Source organism: Pelophylax lessonae, assembly GCF_965119305.1.
Source record: "Pelophylax lessonae genome assembly, chromosome: 5".
Lineage (NCBI taxonomy): Eukaryota > Metazoa > Chordata > Amphibia > Anura > Ranidae > Pelophylax > Pelophylax lessonae.
Genome location: NC_138772.1, coordinates 385391860 through 385416840, shown reverse-complemented (window position 1 = coordinate 385416840; position 24981 = coordinate 385391860). Strand labels below are relative to the sequence as shown.

At 45.9% G+C, this 24981-nt stretch overlaps 1 protein-coding gene across 1 annotated transcript in view; it reads left to right on the top strand.

The window, feature by feature from the left end:
- The first annotated feature begins 18743 nt into the window (after window positions 1-18743).
- The window catches only part of NDUFV2 (NADH:ubiquinone oxidoreductase core subunit V2), a 77350-nt gene continuing 71112 nt past the window's right edge, over window positions 18744-24981 (top strand). Inside the window, exon 1 of the mRNA XM_082257366.1 lies at window positions 18744-18872. Within this exon, the coding sequence (XP_082113492.1) occupies window positions 18831-18872 (42 nt within the window). The 5' untranslated portion in view covers window positions 18744-18830. The remainder of the gene's footprint in view (window positions 18873-24981) is intronic.

The following is a 24981-nucleotide window of genomic DNA, read 5'->3' as shown; positions in this document are numbered from 1 at the left end:
CTTGTATGTCCACCTGCTACTCTGTCATCTGCTACCATACATGATTGCTAAACCTATCTGCATCCCATCTGCTACTATCTTACTTTCAAGAACATTTCCTTTCAAGTGTCTGTCATCTACCATCTCTATCCAACCTGTCTCTTCAGCCTATCATCACTGTGTTACTATATACATAAGTCACTCTAGGAAACATCTTATTGAGTGTGTGTATTTACTTGCTGAATTGAGATCATCCACACATGATGAGTCATTGAGAGTTGGGATTGGTGTCTCAGCGTTTCACTACATGACTACTGAAGTGGAATATTTCTGCAGCTGAAAATCCACATCATACATAAAACGCAGGAGCGTTACATCATCATAGCAAAGAGCACATGGAAGGGCAACGCACATGAGACAAACAAAAATAAAAATTCCCAGTTCAATTTGCTAACCAGTTTGCTTACCAACCAAATTAACCTGTCTAACAGTTTGCGTCAAAACAGGGGTTTAGTTAGGACACATTTGCAAACGCATGTGTAAGCTGCAGGGCCACTCCACGGCACCCTGTATTACCTGCAGTCCTAACTCTAGTGAATTTATGAGAGTCTTCACAGTGGAAGCACATGCAAGCTAATGTATAGATAGGGGGCAGGTGAGCCTGGAGGTGGCCCATCCCTGGAGTGGCCCTGCAGCTTACACATGCGTTTGAAAATGTGTGCCAACATCAGTGCCTGACCTCACAAATGCGCTTTTGAAAGAATGGTCAAACATTACCATAGACACACTCCTAAACCTTTTGGACAGCCTTCCCAGAAGAGTTGAAGCTGTTATAGCTGGGCCAACTCAATATTGAACCCTACAGACTAAGACTGGGATGCCATTAAAGTTCATGTGCGTGTATAGGCAGGTGTCCCAATACTTTTGGCAATATTTATATATGCAATGTACAGTCCAGTGTGAGGAAAATGTATCTGACTCACAGTAGCTGTGTGAGTCTGGTAATTGGTTGGGTTACTGTAGGTCAGGCTGGAGGGCTCTACAGGTCAAGAAGCTGCTGGAGGTTTCTAGAAGCTAGTGGGTGGAGGTAAAGAGGCCATGATCTGCATATTTATGAGAATCTGGCAGGAGGCCTGGCAGGGTGGCTGAGTCAGCCCATAAATATTGTGGAGCCTGGCCAGCAGGTTGGTTGTTGGTTGGTTGTTGTCGGGTGAAAGATGGAGTGCTAAAGCTGTGTTATGTAGCCTGGGAGGGCACCCCATGTCTAAGGGGGCTCTGCCTCCAGGCTGGAGCTGATGAAGGTAGGAAGAAGGACAAATTGATCTCCACTACCCTACAGTCTCTTCTAGGAGACACCCTGGTTTGCATGGGAGGCCCTGGACAGCAGAAAGCCTAAACAGCAGTCTTTTCAAAAGCAGCAGGATTTTAGGGACAGTGTAAGTACCTCTACAACCCCAGGGTCAAAAAGGGAGGAGGCTGCCAGATGCAATATACAGCAAGCTTTCCAAGGACAATGTCAACTGCTAAACTCAATTCCTTGTTCTGGGACTCATTACAAGGCAGCCAGGTGGGCTGGTAATTTCCAGAGAGAGGACATTGAGCTCCTACAAGTTGGGACATTACTAAACTCCAGTGAGGGGACACAGAGCTCCTATAAGGGGAATTCATCTTTGCCAAATCAAGAGGGACTGTTAGTGTTCCGGAGGTTATACAGTCCAGTTACAACTTCTCTTACAATACTTCATATCTGTTTTAATGAACAAATATAAATAAGCAATTTTCAATTAAATAAACCACAAAGAAAAATGTCTATATAAAGTTATATTAAAGCGGAGTTCCGGACAGAAAATCATGCCTTTACATTTTATGGCATCCGCTTCCTTATCCTTCCATCGGCCAGAATTGGATATTCCCGGCGTTTTTTTTTTTGTACTTACCTTTTTACAGAGGATAATATACTCACCTTTACATCCACTTCCTCCTTCCTCGGCCGCGGCCCGCGTCTTCACTTCCTGTACCGCAATGCGTCCTGGGAGCTCTTACTTGTCGCTCCCAGGATGCAATGGGCAGTGATGAAGGCGGCCGGCCGCTCCTCTCATCGCGTTATTTGCAAACAGGAAATAACGCGATGATAGGCATCCCTATATTATGCCGATCGCATAGTACTGGGCATGCGCTAGATTTCGCGCAGGATTCATCGGCCTCCGCCCACTACAACCAGGAAGCAGGGCAGACATTTCCCCACAGCGGACTCGGCGAACCAGCACAAAGATGGTGGCGCTCTGAAGAAATTTTATAAAGTAAGATTTTATGCTTGGAAAACTATTATTCCACTGTACAAAACAGGATTAGCGGATATATAGACATATATATAGAGGTCGGAGGGTCACCGTCTGGGGGACATAAAAAAAAAAAAAGATTCTGTGGCCGGAACTCCGCTTTAAGTTAAGAAAAATCAGGTGCACACCTACAATGTCCAATATTACAAAATATAAATCAAAAGTTAGATACTAATTATGATAGTTTAGGAAGAAATTAACTTGTTTTAACCAATTTCAGCTCCCATTATATTGATACAGAAAGATACAGGATCCTGGTATGTACCCTACCTGCTTAACCACATCTTATATACAGAAAATTGTCCATCTCTTATGGATTGGTACTATAGACCCCCCCGGGTTTCTCCAATCAATGGCAGAATTTCTCTTTTGGAATAAAAAAAGGGTTTAACACATTTACTGCTCGCCATGAAGATCTTGTGCTCCACCTAGAAGACAGAAAAAAAGTTACTTTTTTTTTTTCAATGCCGGGATTTAGACATTTATTTTACTGTATGACAACTCATGTTACTCAAATGACCCAATTGATCTTGTAGCTTACAGAATATTGGCTGCACCAAAAGATTTATGGGGCATGTAAGCAGGTACAGTTATCTAGTGTGCCACTAGGTGGCTCTGTTCCCATTATAGTCTGGTAGAGTGAATTGTGTATGTGGGTGTTACAGTAGCCCCCTTTTAGAGAGAGTTTTCCTATAGTGATGTGATGGACGGTAACAGTGGCAATAGTGCCTATATATATATATATATATATATATATATATATATATATATACACACAGTATATGCTAGTGCTGGGTGGAGCCAAGAAAGATGGGGCATGGGGGCCAAACACGCCGGAAACCATGTGAATGTAAGCAGCTACTGCCAAAAGTCCTTCTTAGGGCTTAAGCCCTAGGGGGGGTAGTTTAACACCCAGAAGAACCAGCTGTAGTTGTCCTAACTCTTGTTATGGTCTGCTATGGACTGTGAGCTGGATGCAAAAGGCCTTTTAGACCAGGTTAAGTGTTCCGTGATGTAAGTGCTAGTACATCTGGGAGACAGAGAGTAACAGTAGGATGGGTGGACTCCCTCCAGACACACCTGCCCTTGGGGGCCCTTTCACACAGGCCTTCTGATCAGGTTTGCCTGTCAGTTTTTCAGGCGGACCTGATTGGACCCTCTAGTCTCTGCTATGGAGCAGCGAATGTCAGCGGAAACATGTCCGCTGACACCCGCCGCTATCCGATCTGATCCTACCTGCAAAATCCAGATGAATAGTGGTCCTATTTTCCATCTGTCTGGCGGCTCGGATCGGATGAAAATGGACAGGTGGTCAGTTTCCATCCCATTTCCCCATAGAGGAGAGCGGGACTATGTCCGTGTCTGCTCCGCACAGTGAGCAGAGACAGACCTGTTTCCTGTCTGCTCAACGATCCCCCGCTGGGCAAGCAGAATCCGCATAGCGGCGGTGTCCATGTTAATGGGGCCTTAATCTATTCAACTGCTATACGCTCCAATTTGGAAGGCTCTCACAATTATAGAGTTAGGACCAAAGTAAACTAGGGTGATTTGACATGGCCACTGCAACTTACACATATGTTTGTAAATGTGTGCGACTAAACCCTTTGTTTTAAACCTGAACTGTTAGACAGGGCCAATTTGGTTTTGTTGCAGGATGGCTGGTAAGTGAGCTGGGAAATGTTTGTTTTTGAGTAACAACAGGGAGCAAGCCCCGCTGGGCAGAGCTATAATTCGGGAATGAGAGAAAGAGACTGGTATATTACAGGATGCCAAGCCCATTAACACCCAAGGACAACCACCTTCACAATGTTGACCACGCCAACATAAGATTTATATCATATCTACTTTATTTGACCTTTTGGTCACATTCACTTCATATACTCAAGGTATCACAAATGTTTATACTCTTCTACATGTGAGCGGTCCATGTTGAGTCACTGACTGGTCATCGTGGTGCCCTGTCGATTCCTCCGGGCAGCTACTGCTACTATACTCTTCATACTCTTACGGAGCTCTATGCCCTGTCCGGGCTTTGGGAAAACTTGGGCATCCCTCCATACGGTAGCAATACCGTTTTTATCCGACAGACCGATCCAATCCACTGGTTGGACACAAAGGATACACTAGGTGCTCTATCTGGTAACTTTGGGTGACCCCTGAGGAAGGGCTTTCACGCCCGAAACGCGTAGGGTCGGTTCCGGTTCCACGATTGCCCTATGTACCTAGGTGTCCACATCTTGGTTCGGTATTCGGTCTGTCAAATGCATGCAATTTTAATGCCCTGTATGTGTATTTGTGTTTCTTTCTATATTGTGTTTTCACTATATGTTCCTTTGTATCAATAAAGTTATTTTTTATATAGTATACAGTGTCCAGCGGCATTTATAGTCCCATACCTTAAGGGGAACTCTTTTTGTATACACTGATCAGGGATGATGGCCGCTGTCACTGGGCACCGAGCATGAGAATACTTTCTATCCGTATATTACAGGAAGCACGTTGTTATTCTTGGTTTGACAGGGCTGGATGCTTCATTTTGTTAATCTTGGTTTGAATAAAAGAAAATGCTACAGTCTAGTATACAGGAAGATGGGTCTCAACACTGTAATGCTCCCAAGGAGGTACAAATGGAAGATATCTTCACAATTGATGTACTAATGTTCTGCTCACCACAGTATGTCCACTGTTGCGTATGTGTTCTATGCCTAAGACACCTGTCGGTATGTCAAGCGATGTTGTATGTCATTAACATCTTTTGAAATGGAAAGTAAAGTGCAGAAAATACATCTTTAGTGTGAACATTCCTTTCTTTCAGAATTTAAAGGCTAATGTCTGGGCATATTGTGGGAAGCACAACCCTTTGAAAGCATCACTGGATGTGACGAAACGCATCAGGACGTGGACCGCACAGCGTGACGTACATTGGAGCGCAAGCCGGATTTACCTCCGCTCACCACTCTGCATGGTTGTACCATATAGTCACGGTTTTTGAAGAACGATCTTTGCCGAATGCTGCTATTTACTTTTACTTGAAACCTTGTTGCATCTTTTATGGGAGTAAACCTTTTTTAAAACGATATCACACCATCTGGAGCTTTTTGTCTTCTTCTTTTAAAATAAAACTACATGCTGTCCTATGGAGCGGTGAGGAGGAAGTTATCACCAGCACAGCCAGGAGGTACTTAACCACTTTACGACCGCTCACTGTGCCTCTACTGCGGCACAGTGGCTCGTTCCCATCCAGCGACGTAGACCTACGTCGCTGGACTCCTCCCCATGTGGGCGCCGCTCGCGCTCCACCGGAGGCTCGCTCCCGCTGTATTCATTCACAGCAGGAGTCAGACCGCCGCTGCTCTTCCCCGATCGTCGGGGAATAGAGTTTGGAGATCCGCCCGCTTGTGTAAACATAGTGGCCGGATCTCCTAAGTGACAGACAGTGACAGATTGCAGGGTTCAGCATAGCTGAACATGCGATCTGTCCCTGTGCCACTCAGTCACCTCCCCCCACACATGTTATTAAGCACCAGGCATACATTAACCCCTCCCTCTCCAATAAAATTAACCCCTTCCCTGCCAGTGTCATTTTTACAGTAACAGTGCATATTTATAGCACTGATTACTGTAGTAATGTCACTGGTACCCCCAAAAGTGTCAAAAATCTCAGTCAAGGGTCCGATCTGTCCGCCGCAATGTTGCAGTCCCGCAAAAAAATTGCAGATCGCCGCCATTACCTGTTAAATAAAAACCACCAAAAATGACAGAAATCTTTCCCTTAGTTAGTAAACGCAATAACTTTTGCGCAAACCAATCAAAATACGCTTATTGTGATTTTTTTTACCAAACATAGGTAGCAGAAAACAAATTGGCCAAGAATTTTAAAAAAATTTGATTTTTACATTTTTTTGGGGGGAATTTCATATAAAAAAATGTGAAAAATATTGTTAATTTTTTCAAAATTTACGCTATTTTTTTGTTTATAGCGCAAAAAGTAAAAATCGCACAGGTGATCAAATACCACCAAAAGAAAGCTCTGTTTGTGGGAAAAAAAGGACGTAAATTTCGTTTGGGTACGGCGTCGCACGACCGCGCAATTGTCAGTTAAATTTGCACAGTGCCGAATCGCAAAAAGTGGCCTGGACATAAGACAGCAAAATCCTCCGGTGGTAAAGTGGATAAAGGGAACCTACCGACAAGCGTGATTGGTCTCAATATCGTAGGGTATATGAGACCCACTATATTCGGTAAGTCACCCATCTTTAAAATTGTATCACGGGAAGAAGGAATCCAGCACCTGCACTTTATAAATCACTATTAATAATGGATTATTATTACTGAGCACTTTCACTATATTATCCAGTTTCTTGAAATAAGGAACAACGACAGAATATTGGACTTTGTTGCACTTTTATTTATTTATTTTATATCACGGGATGAAATTTTAATAATTGCAAATATTTTACACCTTTATATCACAATTTTGATTTATTTATATACAACTATATGAAATTATTGAGATTACACTTGCATTTATTGTTTGCACATAACCTTTGCACATTTGCACATTTATTTATATTTTAGCAAGCGCCTACCAGGACTATTTTCTTTTATATTGTGGGAAGGCCTATGGCAAGGAGTGGGCACAGAATGGCAAAGACTTCTAACTACAAGCAGTGGATTAATGTCAGTAAACAGGGTTAATAAAGCATGGATAGGCTGAAATAGAACAAAGAATATATCACAGAATGCAGCTAAATAGATTTTGGGTGGGTGACACCTAGGGGTATATTTAGGGGTATATTTATAAAAAGCAGCGAATGTGAGATTCATAAAACATTAATTTACTGTAGGTTAATCAGTCAGTGTAATAGAACACAACGACCAGGATGATTCATCTGCAGTAAATGCTTTGTGACTGTCTTTGCTTTATAAATATGCCCTCTATTGATCTTAATGTTGAATTGGAGCTAAACTGTTTTGGGGCTCGGTTACACGATCAGTGCCCTCTGAAGAATGATCTGTGATGGAGTGCTTTTCAGAGGGCATTTGACAGGCAGTGAGGAGGAATAAACAGTATGTCGCCTCTTCTTTGCCTGATTTAATCCTTTAAATGCTGCACTACCACACACAATTTTGTGCATAGCAAGCAGTTGCAGGGCAGTTGTGGCATTTCCCTATAGACTTGCCTTGGTTGCTTTTGGTGGTAGTATCGCCTGCCGTCATGCTGTTTAATTTTTGCTGTGGCTGAAAAGCACAGCATCACAGCCCTAGCATGGGTACAGCCCTGAGCAGCTGCATGCCCTAGTTCAAGCGGTCAGTCTAGATTTAGCTGCAGAAAGCCTTGGAGCTTTGCAGTTTGGTCACCATTTTCATTCCTTGTTCTTAAACAGATATGAGAGAAGGTGGCCAAACAAGGGGCAATACATTGAACGGTAATGAAGAAAATGAATGCAAACCATTGTACTATGAAGAGGGGGGGGGGGGGGGGGTAATTGCAATGACAGTGTTGCTGGAATGCTGTAGCAATGACAGTGATGCTGGAATGCTGGTAGCTATTTCTGCATCTGCTGACATCAATGCTCGAGTTAATATTGTGTTCACTGACAACAATATGGGAGGTTATTATTGCATTCACTGACACCAATGCCGAGGATGGTTTTTGCGTTTACTGACACTAATATGGCGGATTATTAATGCATTTACTAACACCAATGCTGGGGGTTATTATTGCATCCACTGACACAAATACTGGGGTTTTTATTGCATCCATTCCCACCACTGCTGGGGTTATTATTGCATCCAGTAGCACCAATGCTAGGGTTATTATTATGTTCACTGTCACCAACCATGGAGATTTTTTTTGCGCTCACTGTCACCAAAGCCAGAGATTATTTTGCATTTACAGAAACCAATGGCAAGGGTTATTATTGTGTTCACTGATACAATGCTGGGGTTTATAGCTGTATTCACTGATACCAATGCTGAGGGCTATTATTACGTCTACTGACATCAATGCTGGGGGCTATAATTGTGTCAAATGACACAAATGTTGAGGTTATTTTTTTGCTTCCAATGACACCAGTATTGTGGATTATTATTGCGCTCCCTGACACCAACATTGAGGGTTTTTATTGCACTCACTGACGCCAATGCTGGCGAGTTATTGAACTCCGACCTCTTCAGTGTGCATGGTAACACAACAGCAGGACAAAAATAAAGCGGACCTTCACCCTTAAATTAAAGTTGTGAAAAAATGGCATACAGTATGTATTTGTTTTTTCGGAGAGCGGGTACCTTTTTTTTGGTGGTGGTACCCACTCCCACTTCCATGTTCCTCACCTACAAATGAACGAAGTCCACCAGGAGTTCCTGATACAGAGCAAGTGACGTTTACACTAACAGTGGATTGAAATGTTGCTGGCTACACCTGCTTGGAAAACCACCATCTCCCAGTGTAAGCTGCAGGACTGAGCTGGGAGTTTGATAGCCTAGACCTGCACAGTGCAGGACACAGCCAGGTGATGCAATACAGGAGAGGCTCCTGCCCCATCTCCCCCCTCCGCAGCATGGTTCCCAAGGCAGGTGCCTCTTCATCCTCTGCCCAGGCTCAGCCCTGTGTGGACCTGACAGATGCAGCAGAACCCCCACTGAAGCTTCCAGGGGGACTATGCCAATAAAAACATATTCACCTGCCACCTCACTTTCATCGCATTTCATAAAGCAGGTATGTGAGTCAAGTGGTGTTTTCTCCTTTTTCCATGTTGATTATACCTTCTCTCTGCTGTATTATAATATATAGCCCTCAGGCAATCAGCCAGTTAGAATATTTGGGAATCTTTTGCTCTATGCTTGCATACATAAGAAAGCTATCTGGAGGTCTCTGCCAATCCCAATACCACTTCATTACAGTTTTTCACAACTGACAAAAAGAAACAGAGGGTAAGAGATAGTGTGTACCCCACAGGGTCACCATACCTCTTACAATCTGACGGAACAATGTTTGTACAATCAACTTTAGATTTACCAAAACTATGTAATATTAGAACCTACTTAACTTTCCAATCAGTCTGTATCCAGTAAGTCAGGCACTTGCGCTACATACTTGTTGGTGGATCTAAATGAGATTGTATAATCAGATTGTAATATGTGTGCTGAGCGTAAGGGAGCCAAGGGGATTCCAAGGGTTAAAGGTATGCACAGGGCCGATGAAAAGTGTAGTGGGGCGGGGGGTGGGGGGGGGGGGGAGTTGAACATGGTCCCAAAGAGCTAATGGTGGTAGGAATGGAAATACATACTTAGAGTGGGATGCAGAAACAGGGTGTAGAGAGATTGAATGAGGTTCAGGGAAAATAGGGAGTTGGACTGGAGTGTGTGCAGGATGAGGTGCAAAGAGTTGGACTGGGGTGCATGGGGTGAGGGAAGAGAGGCAGAGATTTGTAATGGTTGGCAAGAGAGAATGCAAAGAGTTGGAGTGTGGTGTAGGATACGTGCAAGGAATTAGGCTGCAGTGTCTGGGGTTCACAGAGTTGGAGTGGATACAGAAAATTGGAGTGTGGTGCAGAAATGGGACACAGATTTGCAGAGGTGGTGTAAAGAGTTGGAGTGGGATGCAGAGGGTTGGAGTGCAGGGATAGGTATAGAGAACTTGAGTTTCAGGGGCTGTATTTACACTCCCTTCATCAAGGCTTGGAAAATGTGAAACAATGGGGTTGATTTACTAAAGGTAACTAGACTGTGCACTTTGAAAAGTGCAGTTCCACTCTGAAAATGCAATCGCAACAGAGCTTAGTAAATGAGAACACCCAATCACATGCAATGAGAATAAAAAAACACAGCATTTTAGCTTGCACATGAGTGGATGATGGAAGTCAGCAGAGCTTCTGCTCATTTATCAAGCTCTGGAGCAACTGCACTTTGCAAAATGAACAGTCAATTTGCCTTTAATAAAGCAACCCCAATGAATTGATGCAGACACTATAATAAATCCATAGTATAATTATATAGAGATGTTCACATCAGCAACTGTTCAATGTATGCACTACAGAGCACAGAAGCCTAGGGTCATGACTCTTTTTTGCTAAAATTATTCGTTCAATTATATTGGGTCAGTTTGAAGGAAGCCTGTACTGTACCAAAATGTGAGTTGCTGGATTATTTCCTGTTTCAGTCCTCCTGACACAGAACAAACACAGAAGTCAGAACTTGGATATTTGTTCATTGGAAAATTTTAAATCCATCGGGTCAACAAGACAGCCAGATGAGCAATGGAAGCTTCAATATTATCTCAGTGCAGGTTCCTTTTAGGGAACCTTCATCAGACTTCTGTAATAGCAATTAGGGTGGTGCAGCACTAGTTAGTGTGGTTATTGTTTTGCTACCACTGGCAGAAAGTACTGGAAGGTCGGAAAGATAATGACTTCCGATTGCAACATTTTTTTCATAGAAACTGCGCTCACTCTTTAAATGTTGTAGTGACAGTTATCTTTTAGGATCCAGGCTGGATATCCAGTAAGCCCGATGCTGATTTCTCTATCTCACCCCACTTTATGTCTAAAAGAATGGGTCATTATGTTGTGATAAGGGCCAAGATTGTACTGCTTTTACTGCCTTATTGGGTTTGGTTTGTAGTACTCAAATAATACCACAAGATGGCGGAAAAGGGTTACTTAAAGTGGTTTGAAATTCAAAAGGTTTTTTACCTTAACACTGGGATGTCAAATTCTATTTAATCGCGGGCTGCATCAGCATTATGGTCGCTCTCAAAGGGCTGGTTGTATCTGTAAGACTGGATGTCTAGAGCACCATCCCCCTTACATCAGATGCCAAGAGCCCCCCACCATCAGAAGTCAAGGGTCCCCCACCCTTCCTTACATCACAGTGGGAGCAGAGCTGGGAAGCAGAAACTTCAGGGTCTGGAGGAGGACCAGAGGAGGGCTGGAGTCTTCTGAATGCTGAGACCAGGAGAGGTGGAGACGAGGGGGTGTTGCAGCTGAACAGAGAGGTGCAGGATCTGAAGGAGGAGTTCTGTCGTCCTCTCTGCTGCCGACTGCTGAGACAGGGGGTGGTGGAGATGAGAGGAGTGCTGCAGCTGCAGGAGAGGTGTGAGGGCCACATTAAATGACCTGGAGGGCCAGATTCGGCCTGCTGGCCTTGTGGTTGACACATGTGCCTTAACACATTGCCTACATTAAGCTAAAAAACCTTCACCTTGCTGTTTGTTCCCCCCTCCCCTCCCCTCAAATACTTGCCTGAGCCCTCTCCTGACCCATCCATGTGCCCATTTGCAGCAGCACTGGACTTTCTCTCTTCTCCCTGAACGACTGATAGCTCATCCATGTCTTTATGGACCTTGCTTTGTGTACTATTGCGCAATCATGTTGAAACAGGAAGTGGCCATCCCCAAACTGTCCCCACAGAGTTAAGAGCATGAAATTGTCCAAAATGTCTTGGTATGCTGACGCCTTAAGAGTTCCCTTCACTGGAACTAAGGGGCCAAGCCCAAGCCCTGAAAATCAACTCCACCCCATAATCACCCCTCCACCAAATGATTTGGACCAATGTACAAAGCAAGGTACATAAAGACATGGATGAGCGAGTTTGGGGTGGAGGAACTTGACTGACCTGCACAAAGTCCTGACCTCAACATGATAGAACACTTTTGGGATGAATTAGAGCAGAGACTGCAAGCCAGGCCTTCTCGTGCAACATCAGTGCCTGACCTCACAAAGGCACTTCTGGAAGAATGATCAGACACTCCCATAGACACACTCCTAAACCTTGTGGACAACCTTCCTAGAAGAGTTGAAGCTGTTATAGCTTCAAAGGGTGGGCCAGCTCAATATTGAACTCTACGGACTAAGACTGGGATGCCATTAATGTGTGTGTAAAGGCAGGCGTTCCAATACCTTTGGCAATATAATGTATATACAGTGCCTTGAAAAAGTATCCATACCCCTTGCAATTTTCCACATTTTGTCATGTTACAAACAAAAACTGTGAATGTATTTTATTGGGATTTTAGATGATAAACCAATACAAAGTATCACATAATTATGAAGTGGAAGGAAAAAGATAAATGGTTTTCAAAATTTTTTACAAATAAATATCTGAAAAGTGTGGTGTGCATTCAGCCCCCTGAGTCAATACTTTGCGGAACCACTTTTCGCTGCATTTACAGCTGCAAGTCTTTTTGGGGATGTCTCTACCAGCTTTGCACATCTATAAAGTGACATTATTGCCCATTCTTATTTACAAAATAGCTCAAGCTCTGTCAGATTGAACGGAAAGCGTCAGTGAACAGCGATTTTCAAGTCTTGCCATAGATTCTCAATTGGAGTTAGGCCTGGACTTTAACTGGGCAATTCTAACACATGAATAAGCTTTGATTAAAACCATTCCATTGTAGCCAAGGCTGTATGTTTAGGGTTGCTGTCCTGCTAGCAGGTGAACCTCTGCCCTAGTTCCAAGTCTTTTGCAGACTTTAACAGGTTTTCTTCTAAAATTGCCCTGTATTTGGCTCCATCCATCTTCCCATAAACTCTGACCAGCTTCTCTGCTGCAGAAAAGCATCCCTACAACATAATGCTGCCACCAACATGTTTAATGGTGGGGATGGTGTATTCAGGGTGATGTGCAATGTTAGTTTTCCGCCACACATGGCGTTTTGCTTTTAGGCCAAAAAGTTCAAATTTGGTCCCATCTGACCAGAGCACCTTCTTTCACATGTTTGCTATGTCCCCCACATGGCTTCTTGCCAACTGCAAATTGGACTTCTTATGGCTTTCTTTCAACAATGGCTTTCTTCTGGCCACTTTTCCATAAAGGCCAGATTTGTGGAGCGCACAGCTAATAGTTTTTCTTGGGGACAGGTTCTCCTACCTGAGCTTTGGATCTCTGCAGCTCCTCCAGAAACCATAGGCCTCTTAGCTGCTTCTCTGATTAATGCTCTCCTTGCCCAGCCTGTCAGTTTAGGTGGACGGCCATGTCTTGGTAGGTGTGCAGTTGTGCCATACTCTTTCCATTTTCGGATGATGGATTGAACAGTGCATCGTGAGATATTCAAAGCTTAGGATATTTTTTTACAATCTAACCCTGCTTAAAACTTCTCCACAACTCTATCCCTGACCTGTCTGGTGTGTTCCTTGGCCTTCATGATGCTGTTCCTTCACTAAGGTTCTCTAACAAATCTCTGAGGGCTTTGTACTTTTTTCCCTGAAAATCTTTACTGGCACTTTTTACATAGCCTTTCAGTTTTGTAATACTAATGTATCAGTTTGAGGCTCTTTATGGCAATTTGATGCCAGGCCTCTCAACTCGATCTCCTCTTTTCCATCCAAACACAACAGCAGGAAAATATTATTGACTACCTAAAAAAAAGGGTTTCCTCTGAAAATAGTGTTTCTTGGGAAGGTTTATTAGAACACGTAAATACTAACAAGCCATCATATGTGCAGATATGGCCTGAGTACCTTCAGTCATGTGTAACTTTGGTCAGGTTCATGTCATGTGACCATTTGTTTGCCTATGAAGAGATTTGATAGGAGGAAGATAGCAGACTTCCCCAGTGCCGGTTTTAGTGTGTTGGTTCTGTACATACTATGATTCTGATTCTTCTAACTCTTCTCACTTTCCCCAGAATTTACGCACTTCGGTCTGTGGTCGTCCTAGAGCACGTACATCTAGAAAAAGACTACAAACTGGTGGTGGGCAACATACTGGTGTTGGTAAGAAACGCTTAGTAGATGATAGAAACTCATCACCAGAAAAATCTTTGAGTTCATAGCCCAACCTTCGACCAGGTGAGGTTGGCACTATGTTTGGTGGTAATTCACTGGGTGACCAATCCAATGCACCTTACCCCCTTACTTCGAATCCTCCAACCCCGTCATGACCAGACACACACTCTCAGACTATTAGTTGCACACAAATCATTGCTTCCTCTTCACGGCCCCTGAGTACAGCTGCATTAGGTGAGGTTTCAAACAATAAAGATAAAAAACAATGACACATTGATTGATTCTTTGATAAGGAGGAGGTTTTGGGACTTTATATGAGGTGTGTGACCAAACGTGGATATAATAATATATAAGCATAATGCAAGCTATACAAAGAAAGGTAGGTATATAATAAAAGCAAGTATATATTTTATTGATAGCAGCAAATGATAACATTATTGCATCCTAGATAAATTACATACATAGATGGCACAATCAAAACATAAAATACTTTGAAGGATGTAGGGTAAATAAGCAGTCATAATGAACTGTATCCATAATAGAGAAAAATAATTATAAACACAAACATTTGAAATAAATAATAGGTAAGGATTACCAAAAGATGCATCCTAATAGGCTCTAAGCGTTTTGTGAAAATCACTTCTTCAGGAGCAGATGCACCATGTGTCTACAACAAAATTGTATATAATTAATAATATTCCTAAGTATTAGACATATACTAAAGACAACGTCTTTCACAAATTATTCATTACTTACAATTTAGTTCAGACTGTTACCACATAAGGTTAGGATGGAGAGAGAGCTGGAAAAGCCTAACCCGGGAACTGAGGGAGCAATGTCATCACACAACAAGTTGATGTACAAGGGCTGCAGGAGAGGTGCCAATCTACACAGGGAAATCACTAATGCCTCAGCTGATCATCCAATTAGGCTTCTATAAAATATTATTAAATGTATATGATAATATAAAAAAATGTATAGTGTGGTTGAGTAACCTAGATAGGGTGAGGCTGTGATTAGGTCCCAGATACAGGATAAGGGAGAAAGACGCAAGTTCCAAAAAAGTATACCTGTGTGCATGGTAATGCATGATAGGATAAAAAAAATCCAAAAATAGGTGCAGTGAGGACAATAGTGTTAAGGTAGGTGGAAAAAGGTAAGTATCCAGCCAGCGAAAAGCAGCTGAACGTCATCGCTCCCAGGAATCAATGCGACGGCACCGACCCCGCTTGCCACTTCCGGTGCAGCGCCGCATTCCTACACATTCCTCCTGTTTAGCAGGGAATGCGGCGTCGCACCGGAAGTGGCGAGCGGGGTCGGTGCCGTCGCATTGATTCCTGGGAGCGATGACGTTCAGCTCCCAGGAATCATTGCAAACCGGAAGTGACGGCGCGGGCCGCGGCCACAGAGGGAGGAAGTGGAAAATAGGTGAGTATTTCTTTCTACAATTATAAGGTAAGTAAAAAAAAAAATAATCCTAACTATCCAATTCCTTTTCAGGTGAAGAAGAGCAAGCAGATGGCCACAAAATCCATTAGGTCGATTTTGTGCCCGGAACTCCGCTTTAAATTAATTTTATTTTTTGCACAATTGTGCAAATATTGTGTGACATAAAACACTGCAACGACTATCTTTTTTATTCCATTCTACAGGTCCTCTTCTTTTAGAAAATCTATTCTCTTCTGGGGGTTTAAGATATTTTTATGGCAAGAAATGCAGTATTTTATTCATGTGCAAAAAAACAAAAATTGCTCTGGTGCCAAAGTGGTTAAAGTGGAAGTAAAGGACTTTTCATGATTTATACCTACAGGTAAGTCTATAATGAGAGTTACCTGTAGGTACAGTAAATATCTCCTAAACATTCACCATTTTGGAGATATATTTTTTTTTTATGTAGCACTGCCCCCATGAGGCGGGTGTTCCTCTGTACTCACCTGACCTTGAGAACCTTCCAATAAGAGTACTGTTTGGTTATTTTACTTGAATAGATAAACAGGTATAACTCGGTAGTAGAAGAATTTATTAATCTCAGTCTACCAAGCCCCACCAAACTCAGTGGAGTCTAACAGACTGACACAATATGAATATAAAATGTCAATAAGAAATATCAAACATCATTGATAATACAACCAAATAGAATTTCAGCAACTTCTGTCAATACTATTGCGATATAGAATAGCTATGGCCTAAACAAGAGACCTCCAAAATCACTCCAGCTATTACTGGTCCTAACTGATAGTAACTCTAATTACTGTAACTAAACCCCTTTAAAGCAAAGTTCCCTCTCCTAGCAAGGCCTTGCTAAGTCTTCGCCGGCAGTTGGAGCTCTTATCACTGTTCACTGTGATATTTGTAATGCCAGGGTAGAAATATGTGTAATCCTGTCTGCAGTCAGTGTGTTATTGAGGGAGAATTATACTTGCGATTAGGATTTCACCAGGCACTCTTCCACTTGACAGTGTTCACATGTGATAGTCCTGTGACAGGAAATAATGCGCCCTCCCACACTCCGGCGTCCAGAGTGATCGATACTCGGCTGTCCCGGTCAGTCAGCTCAGTTTCCGCTCGCTCTCCTCTCAGCTCCACTGGATCTGCTACCGGCAGTGCTTTAAGTGGGCCGGTATGCACTGGTACTCAGTACCGCCACTTCCAAATATGGCTCTTGAGCATACCGCCACCTCTCAGTGCACCTTAGCGTACCAGTACGCTCATTTTGGACATCTGCGCCCTCAATTGCCCCCCCCAAGAATATTTCCCACTCCAGAGCCAGACCAGTCACCACCAGTGAGTCCCCCTGCTCCGGAGTCCCAGCCCAGGCCAGGGGGGTGCTCTGTGGGGACCCTGATGTGGGGTGGGGGGCGAAAAATTGTATAGGCTATAATAGAGTACCGGCACCTCTTTTGGGCCACTTAAAGCACTGGCTACCGCTGTGTAGTCACCAGCATCCACACCGCTGAGGATGGGCTCCACTCTCACTAGGCTGCATGCACAAGGCCTCAACCACCATCAGTGTCCCGACGCACCTCTCAGGCTGAGTCCCGGGAAGCAAGAGAGCGCGTGTCCTGTGTAGCAGATAGGTTTATAGGCTTTCCCATGATCCTTCGCTCTTTCAAAGCTCCCTGGGAGTATAGTTCCTTCAGCAGTCCAAACAACAGTCTGCATCCAGTCTCGAACTATATCTCCCACAATCCAATTTGTCAGTTTCCTGCAAAAGCCGACCCTCTTCTGTAAGCAGCCTTAAAGGGGCACTCCAGCAACGTCAACAATTACAGTAAACTTAAATATAAGTATATATCTGCAACATATACATATGGTAGTCCGGTCCCGGCTACATCAAGAAGAAGAAGAAGGAGAAAGATATATTTACTTCAGTAGCGCCGGTGATGTCAGTGGCGCATGCCCACTGCGCTCTCAGTGGATGGGTGGGAGTGACATCATCGTGGCTTGGCCAGTCACATGGAACCTGGAAGGAAGACTGGGTAAATATATAAGCTCTGGGGGAGCTGTGACAGCGCTGCGCTGGAGGGCTTTGTTTTCAGGTAAGTCTTTCATTTTGTGCTAGTATGTGATGCTCTTAACTTGCAAGGAGAAGATTTTTTTTCTTCATGACCGTGCTATAGTCGAATGACAGATATAGTGCAGTCGCAAATTGATGAAAAGTCATATGACGCCCTCCTGTGATTGCGCTTCTTACGTGCCCTCTGCGCCGCACATCCCCAGGCATCTGTGATCGTTGTGTTCTTGGGACACAGCTCATCACAGATCGTGGTAAAGAGCCAATCACAGCAGTTTTTTTTACCACGTGATCAGCTGTGTCCAATCAAAGTTAATCACAGTGTAAAGAGGATTTGCCGTTATCAGAGAGGAGAGGAGAGCCAATAACTGGCAAATCCACACATGGGGTATCTACACTGATAATCAGGGCAATAATCATCAGTGCTTTGATTATCAGTGCAGTAGTCCCATCAGTGCTGCCTGTCAGTGATGCCGATCATTGCCTGTCAATGCCGCCTATCAATACCCATCATTGCTGCCTATCAGTGCCTCCTCATCAGTGCAAATCAGTGGAGAAAATGTACTTATTTACAAAATTTTATAACAGAAATGAAGAAAACTATTTTTTTCAAAATTTTCAGGATTTTTAATTTGTTTAGCAAAAAAATAAAAAACCCAGTGGCGATTAAATACCACCAAATGTATACTCTATTTGTTTAAAAACAAATTATAAAAATTGTGTTTTGGTATAGTGTTGCATGACTGCGTAATTGTTATTCAAAGTGCGACAGCGCTGAACTCTGAAACTTGCCCTGGGCAGGAAGGGGGTGACCGTGCCCTGTAGGTGTGTGGTTAAAGGGGGAGGTTTTCTGAAAACTATAACAGTATATTATACACTAAATATTCCAGTCTATTCTTTGTAATATATTGAGACATGATGGTTTTTTTTTTTACACAAGCTTTTAAATTCCCATAAAGATCCATTCTTATTGTCAAAAATGTTTTTCCGTATTCACTTTATACAAGGATTCATTTTTTGCACTTATGTGTGTAAGGCAAGGAAGGAATAAATATCAGCATTTGATATCCGAACACATAAAAACAGATAAATCACCACATTTGCTAGAGAGGGTCATGTGATCTCAGCGATTTCTCGAAGCTCGGCTGCTCTAGCCTTGTATATCCTGTCAGAGTCCTTGTGAGTAGAGCGGTGTGTGTTCGGCGATCGTGCAGTGCTGCCTGTCTGCCGTGGTTGCCGGTGTTGGCTTGTATTTTCCGGGCAGCGATGCTCCTGTGTGCGAGGCTTCGGGCTGGGGTGACGCTGTCGGTGAGTGGGGTTGAGGCGGAGGGACGTGTGTGTGGGGTAAAGACTCCTGGTCTCCCTATGACCGTGGCAAGGACACCGGCTGTCACTGCGACCTTCAGCGTTGTGCGGGCCTCAGTGATCGGCTCATACTATCCCCCGTGTGTGCCCTCTGCACTGCTCTCCCCCAATCACTGTGCACGCTGCTGGAGCAGAGGGGTGTGTGTTGCCTATAGCAACCAGTGTGTTTGTGTAGAAATGAGGAGACTGTCAGCCTTGGTGTTCACAGAGAAGTATGGCTGCATCTTCTCCTGGGGCTTATTTACACCCTCACATTGATTTGTATAGAATAGATGAACACAGGCTCAATACATACACACAGATCATAATTATTTACTATAGGTGGTGAGCTCAGATGTGTCCTGATCCAAGTCCCAACCCTCCTGGGCTATTCCACCAAGAAGCTGTCACTGTGCACCACCAATCATAAGCGGCCGAGACATTCCTCGTCCTGCAAGAGCAGGTATATGTGCGCCAGCGGGGAATGTGTTTAGGCCCCTTTCACGTTTGTGCGACTTGAAGCAATGCCTGTGTAATCTTGAGGTCTTTGGTGCAGGGACTGCTTTGAAGTCGCACAGATATGAACGGTACTCATTGGAAATCAATGGGTACAGGTTGTCATGCGACTTTGCAGTCCCAAGTCACAGGACAAGTTTTGGGTGGAATCTCTGCAAATCTGCCCACAAAACCCGAATCGCTGCATATCGCGGGACGTGCTTGCTTTTACATTACTTTTAATGGCATCCCAATCGTGACGTGATTTTACCACAATTGTTGTCTTGACAAATCTCGCAACCTAAATCGTGGGACACCAGTTGCCCAAAATAAATGCTGGAGCTTCTTTTAGGTGAGGGGCGTTCCGCGGTTCTGTTTGTGCCATTTTGCCATGCTTCGTCGTGCAACAATCGGGGCAAAATCGTGATGCGATTTGGGTGATATTGAAAATAATGGGATCGCAAGCACATCCCGCAATACCGCAATTTGCAGCCGCTTGGGAATCGCAGCAATTCCAATTTCAAGGTGTGAATGGAGCCTAATAATGTGCTGATTCCTAAGGTTCCTTTCACACAAACGATCCGATCAGATACATTTTTCAGGCGGACCTGATTGGATGCTCCATGCCTCCCTATGGGACAGCGGATATCAGTGGAGACATGTCCGCTGACATCCACTGCTATCCGATCCTATCTGTGAAATCCAGACGGATGGAAACCCTATTTCTCTTACGTCCTCTGACAGTCACCGCCGCCTCTAAGTCATCACTGTTGGGTATTGACTTCCGCTCCGCAGGAGTAGCTAGGCATATAGACTTAGTCAAAAGACAAAAGGCATTAGCATATACACACCCATGGGGGCTGTCCCATCTGGTCAATACCCCCCTGCAGTGACCACTCCCAACTCAGTTTTAATCTGCCTAGCGTCAGGAGTAGTCAGGCTTCCCTGTGCTGGGGCTTCAGTCTCAGCCTTCCTAATCCTTTATTTGATTTTCTTTGAAAATGTCTGTTTTTTTTCTCTTACTTTACTAGCTGTTTATTTTGTCAGCTTCTAGTGTTAGTCGTTTCTTCGGATGAAGACGGATCATGCGGTGCTGGGATTCGGACTGACCGCCCTGGTTCTCCAGGGCAGAAGGGTCAGATGGACCTCCAGCCCGCCATTGAGCGTTCAGCTATGGTTCACCCTGGCATTATGAATGACCCATCCCTGCTCGCATCAGCCGTGAGGTGGCACTGTAGCTGTAGCAGTGGGCTGCACATTCCGCAGCGATCTTAAAGGGCAGTACACATTTTATTGCACTGTTTTTTTCTGTAACCTTGAGCAATACATTCTCAGGATGGCAAATTCCCCCCAGCTCTGGTGGGGGCTCCCAGTTCTCCTGTGGCCCCGCTGAGACCTGATTTGGCTGCTGTGGTGGCGACTTTGGTGTCTAATATGCAAATGCTGATGGCTGAACGTGCTGCAAAAAAGAGGGCTAGATTGTCTCTCTCCTCTGATTCAGATGGTGATATGGCTGCTGCTGCGAGCGTGCCCTTTTCAGGGTCCCGCTCATCCTTGGACCCCCCGGGGTCTGAGGGGGAGGCTGAGGTGGAGGGGGTTGATACCTCCTCCCCAGGGTCGCCTGAAGAACGGGCGACCATGGATGAGTTAATTGTTTCTGTTAAGGAAACTTTACATTTGGAGGATGAGCCCAGTCCTCCGGGTGTTGTCCTCGTTTGGGACGCACAGGACCCGCAAGTCGGCGCAGGTTTTTCCCTGCCCAGCTGAATTTCATTACACTGTTAATGAAATGTGGCGCACGTTGAAACGTCCATTCCTGGTACCTAGTCGGTTCAAATTGCTTTATCCTTTTGCGCCGGCTACGGAATCACGATGGTGTGTGCCTCCACAGGTGGATCACACTGTGGCCGTGTTAAACAAGGCTACCTTGGTTCCTTCCGAGGATACTCTGGTGTTCCGGGACCCTACGGACCGGCAGTTGAAGTCTCTAGCCCGCCATTCCTACACGGTGGCGGGTTCGTTGCTCAAACCCGTTTTCGCGTCCATTTTGGTGGCTCAGGCGGTGGCTGATTGGACTAAGATGCTTAGGAGCAACCTTGTGTCTGATGGTGTTCCGCCTGCCCGGCTGGAAATGGTGGATCAGATCCACCAAGGAGTCATGTATTTGTGTGATGCGGCCTTGAATGAGGCCCCTTTAGTGGCTCGCCTCTCTAGTGTCGCGGTGCTTAACCGGCGACTGATATGGCTGAAGAGCTGGTCCGCCGACCAGTCCTCACGGAAAACAGTTGCTGATTTTCCCTATGCTGGCTCTCGCCTTTTTGGCGAGGCGTTGGATACCCTGGTGAAAGGCGTCATGGGGGGCAAGAGCACTATGCTGCCCCAGAACCCGAAGAACAAGTTCTTTCGGGGCAAGCGGGGTTCGGCGTCTCGATCCGGTCAGGGGTCCTTTCGTGCCTTTCGGAACCAATCCAAGGGCAAGCCCTTCAAGGCCCAGGGCAACCAGAAGACGCCCTGGGCGGGTAAGCAGAAGTCGGGTAATTCCGGCTCGGCGGGTCAGTCCGCCTCTGCCTGAAGGGGCGCCCTCACCCATTTCATGGGTGGGGGGACGTTTGCGCGGTTTCCTTCAACCTTGGCTGCTCCGAATATCGGACAGGTGGGTTCAGGAAATCATTTGATCAGGGTACAAGATCGAATTCCTTTCCAGGCCGGCGGACAGATTTTTTCCCTCAAATCTTCACTTGCCTCCGGTGCGTCTGCAGGACCTGCACCAGGCGGTACAGGACCTTCTTGCTCAGGGGGTGATTGTCCCAGTGCCTCATCGGGACAGGTTTCGGGGGTTTTATTCAAATCTGTTCACTGTGCCCAGAAAGGAGGGGAAAGTGCGTGTTCGGAAGTTCCGTATGGAGTCTCTCCGTTCGGTGGTGGCCTCTCTGAGTCCAGGGGAATTCCTGGCTTCGATAGATCTGAAGGATGCGTATCTGCACATCCCCATTTTCGAAGGTCATCAGCGGTACCTTCGGTTTGCTATCGCAGAGGACCACTACCAGTTTGTGGCGTTACCTTTGGGTCTCGCTTCGGCACCCAGGGTTTTTACCAAAGTGCTGGCGCCGGTTCTGGGTCTACTGAGGGCGCAGGGCATTGCGGCCTTGGGTTACCTGGACGATCGCACGTGCCAGCCAGGACCTAGTGCACGATCTGGCCACCACGGTACAGGTGCTCCACGAGTTCGGATGGACCATCAAAAATCGGCGTTGTCTCCATCGGTTCGTCTTCCCTATCTGGGAATGATTCTCGACTCTGCTCAGGCAAAGGTGTTCTTGCCGGAGGACAAGCTCCGGACCTTGCAGGACGAAATCGGGTCCCTCAGGGACAACCTGTCCTTGTCACTCAGAACCTGTATGAGGTCTCTGGGGTTGATGGTGTCAGCTTTCGAGGCGATACCCTTTGCTCAGTTTCACACGCGGGCTCTCCAGACGGAGATCCTGGCCAGGTGGGACAGACTGCCTCAGTCCCTGGATCTGAGTGTCTCCTTGAGTCGTCAGACCAGATTGGCTCTTCTGTGGTGGCTCCAGTCCCCGTCGGTGGCGGAAGGCAAGTCCTTCCGTCCGTTGGTGTGGATGGTGATTACCACGGATGCCAGCCTGTCGGGCTGGGGTGGAGTCCTGGGCAACCTGTCTGCCCAGGGCACTTGGTCGGAGGAGGAGTCCTCCCTCCCGATAAATGTGCTGGAATTGCGAGCGATAAAACTCTGTCTCTTCCAGTGGTTGGACTGTCTTCAGGGCCTTCCTGTCTGTGTACAGACGGACAATGCTACCGCGGTGGCTTACATCAACCACCAAGGGGGCACCAGGAGTGCTCGTGCAGCCCGGGAGGTGACCGACATTCTATCGTGGGCCGAGACTCATGTCCCAGCGATCTCAGCAGTTCACATTCCGGGTGTGGAGAATTGGCAGGCCGACTATCTGAGCCGCCAGACCCTGGACCAGGGGGAATAGTCCCTGCACCCGGAGGTCTTCCGAATGCTGTGTGCGAGGTGGGGATCTCCGGAGGTGGATCTGTTCGCATCTCGACTAAACCGAAAAGTGGAAAGGTTCGTGGCAAGAACACGCGATCCTCTGGCAGTCGCCTCGGATGCGTTGGTGGCCCCTTGGCATCAGTATCGTCTGATGTATGCCTTTCCCCCAATCCAGTTACTATCCAGGTTCCTCCGCAGGCTAGCCTCGGAACCACACCTGGTGATTCTGGTGGCTCCGGACTGGCCACGCCAGTCCTGGTACGCCGACGTTGTTCATCTGGCAGTGGAGCCTCCGTGGCGGCTGCCCATGCGGGAAGATCTCCTGTCTCAGGGTCCGATCTTCCATCCTGCTTTACAGTCGCTGGCTTTAAAGGCCTGGCTGTTGAGACCCAGGTCCTGAGGGACAGGGGTCTCTCCTCTGAGGTCATTCCTACCCTTGTCAAGGCTAGGAAGTCCTCCTCTGGAAAGATCTATTACCGTACCTGGAAGGCTTACTTCGCCTGGTGCGAGTCCAGGGGGTTCTCCCCTCGCTCGTACTCAGTGTCGAGAGTATTGGCTTTTCTCCAGGCGGGAGTGGACCAGCGCCTGGCGCTGGCCACGATCAAGGGCCAGGTGTCCACCCTGGTGATTCTTTTCCAACGCCCTGTGGTGTCTCATTCTCTGGTTCGCACCTTCATTCAAGGTGTGCGACATTTGGCTCCTCCCAGGAAGGAGCCCTTACCTCCGTGGGACTTGAACTTAGTTCTGTCCATGTTACAACGTGCTCCCTTTGAAAACATTCGGGATATCTCTTTGCCTCTGCTGTCTAAGAAGGTTGCCTTTTTGGTGGCGATCACTTCGGCTCGCAGAGTGTCGGAACTGGCAGCGTTATCTTGCCATTCTCCATACTTGGTGATTCACCGGGATAAGGTGGTTTTGCGTCCGCAGCCCTCCTTTCTTCCTAAGGTGGTCTCTGAGTTCCACATTAATGAGGACATTGTTCTGCCTTCGCTTTGTACGAAGCCTAAGCATCCTAAGGAGGTTGCTCTGCACTCCTTGGATGTTGTCAGGGTGATCAGGGTTTACCTGTCGTCTACGGAATCTTTTTGTTAAACGGATTCCCTCTTTGTCCTTCCTGAGGGACCTCGGAAGGGCATGGCTGCATCCGCAGCGACTATTGCCAAATGGATCAGACAGACCATTGAACAGGCTTACGCCTTGAAGGAACGGGTTCCACCCTTCCCTGTTAAGGCACACTCTACCAGATCTGTGAGTGCGTCCTGGGCCTATTGGCATCGGGCCTCGGTGGCCCAGGTGTGCAAGGCTGCGACTTGGTCGTCGGTGCACACTTTTTTACAAAGTAGACGTTCTGGCATCAGCTGATGCCTCCTTTGGCCGCAAGGTTCTCAGTGCGGCAGTGCCATGATGGACCTGTGTGTTTTTTTTCTGGGTCCCTGGCTGTTGGCATTTGCTTTGCTGGGCTGTTGCTCCTGTTAAGCATTGTTTCTTTTAGGTTGCCCAGTTGGTTCTCTTACGGTGCATGTAAGATTCCTTTCTCTGATGTGGGTACTGCGTTGCCTTTTC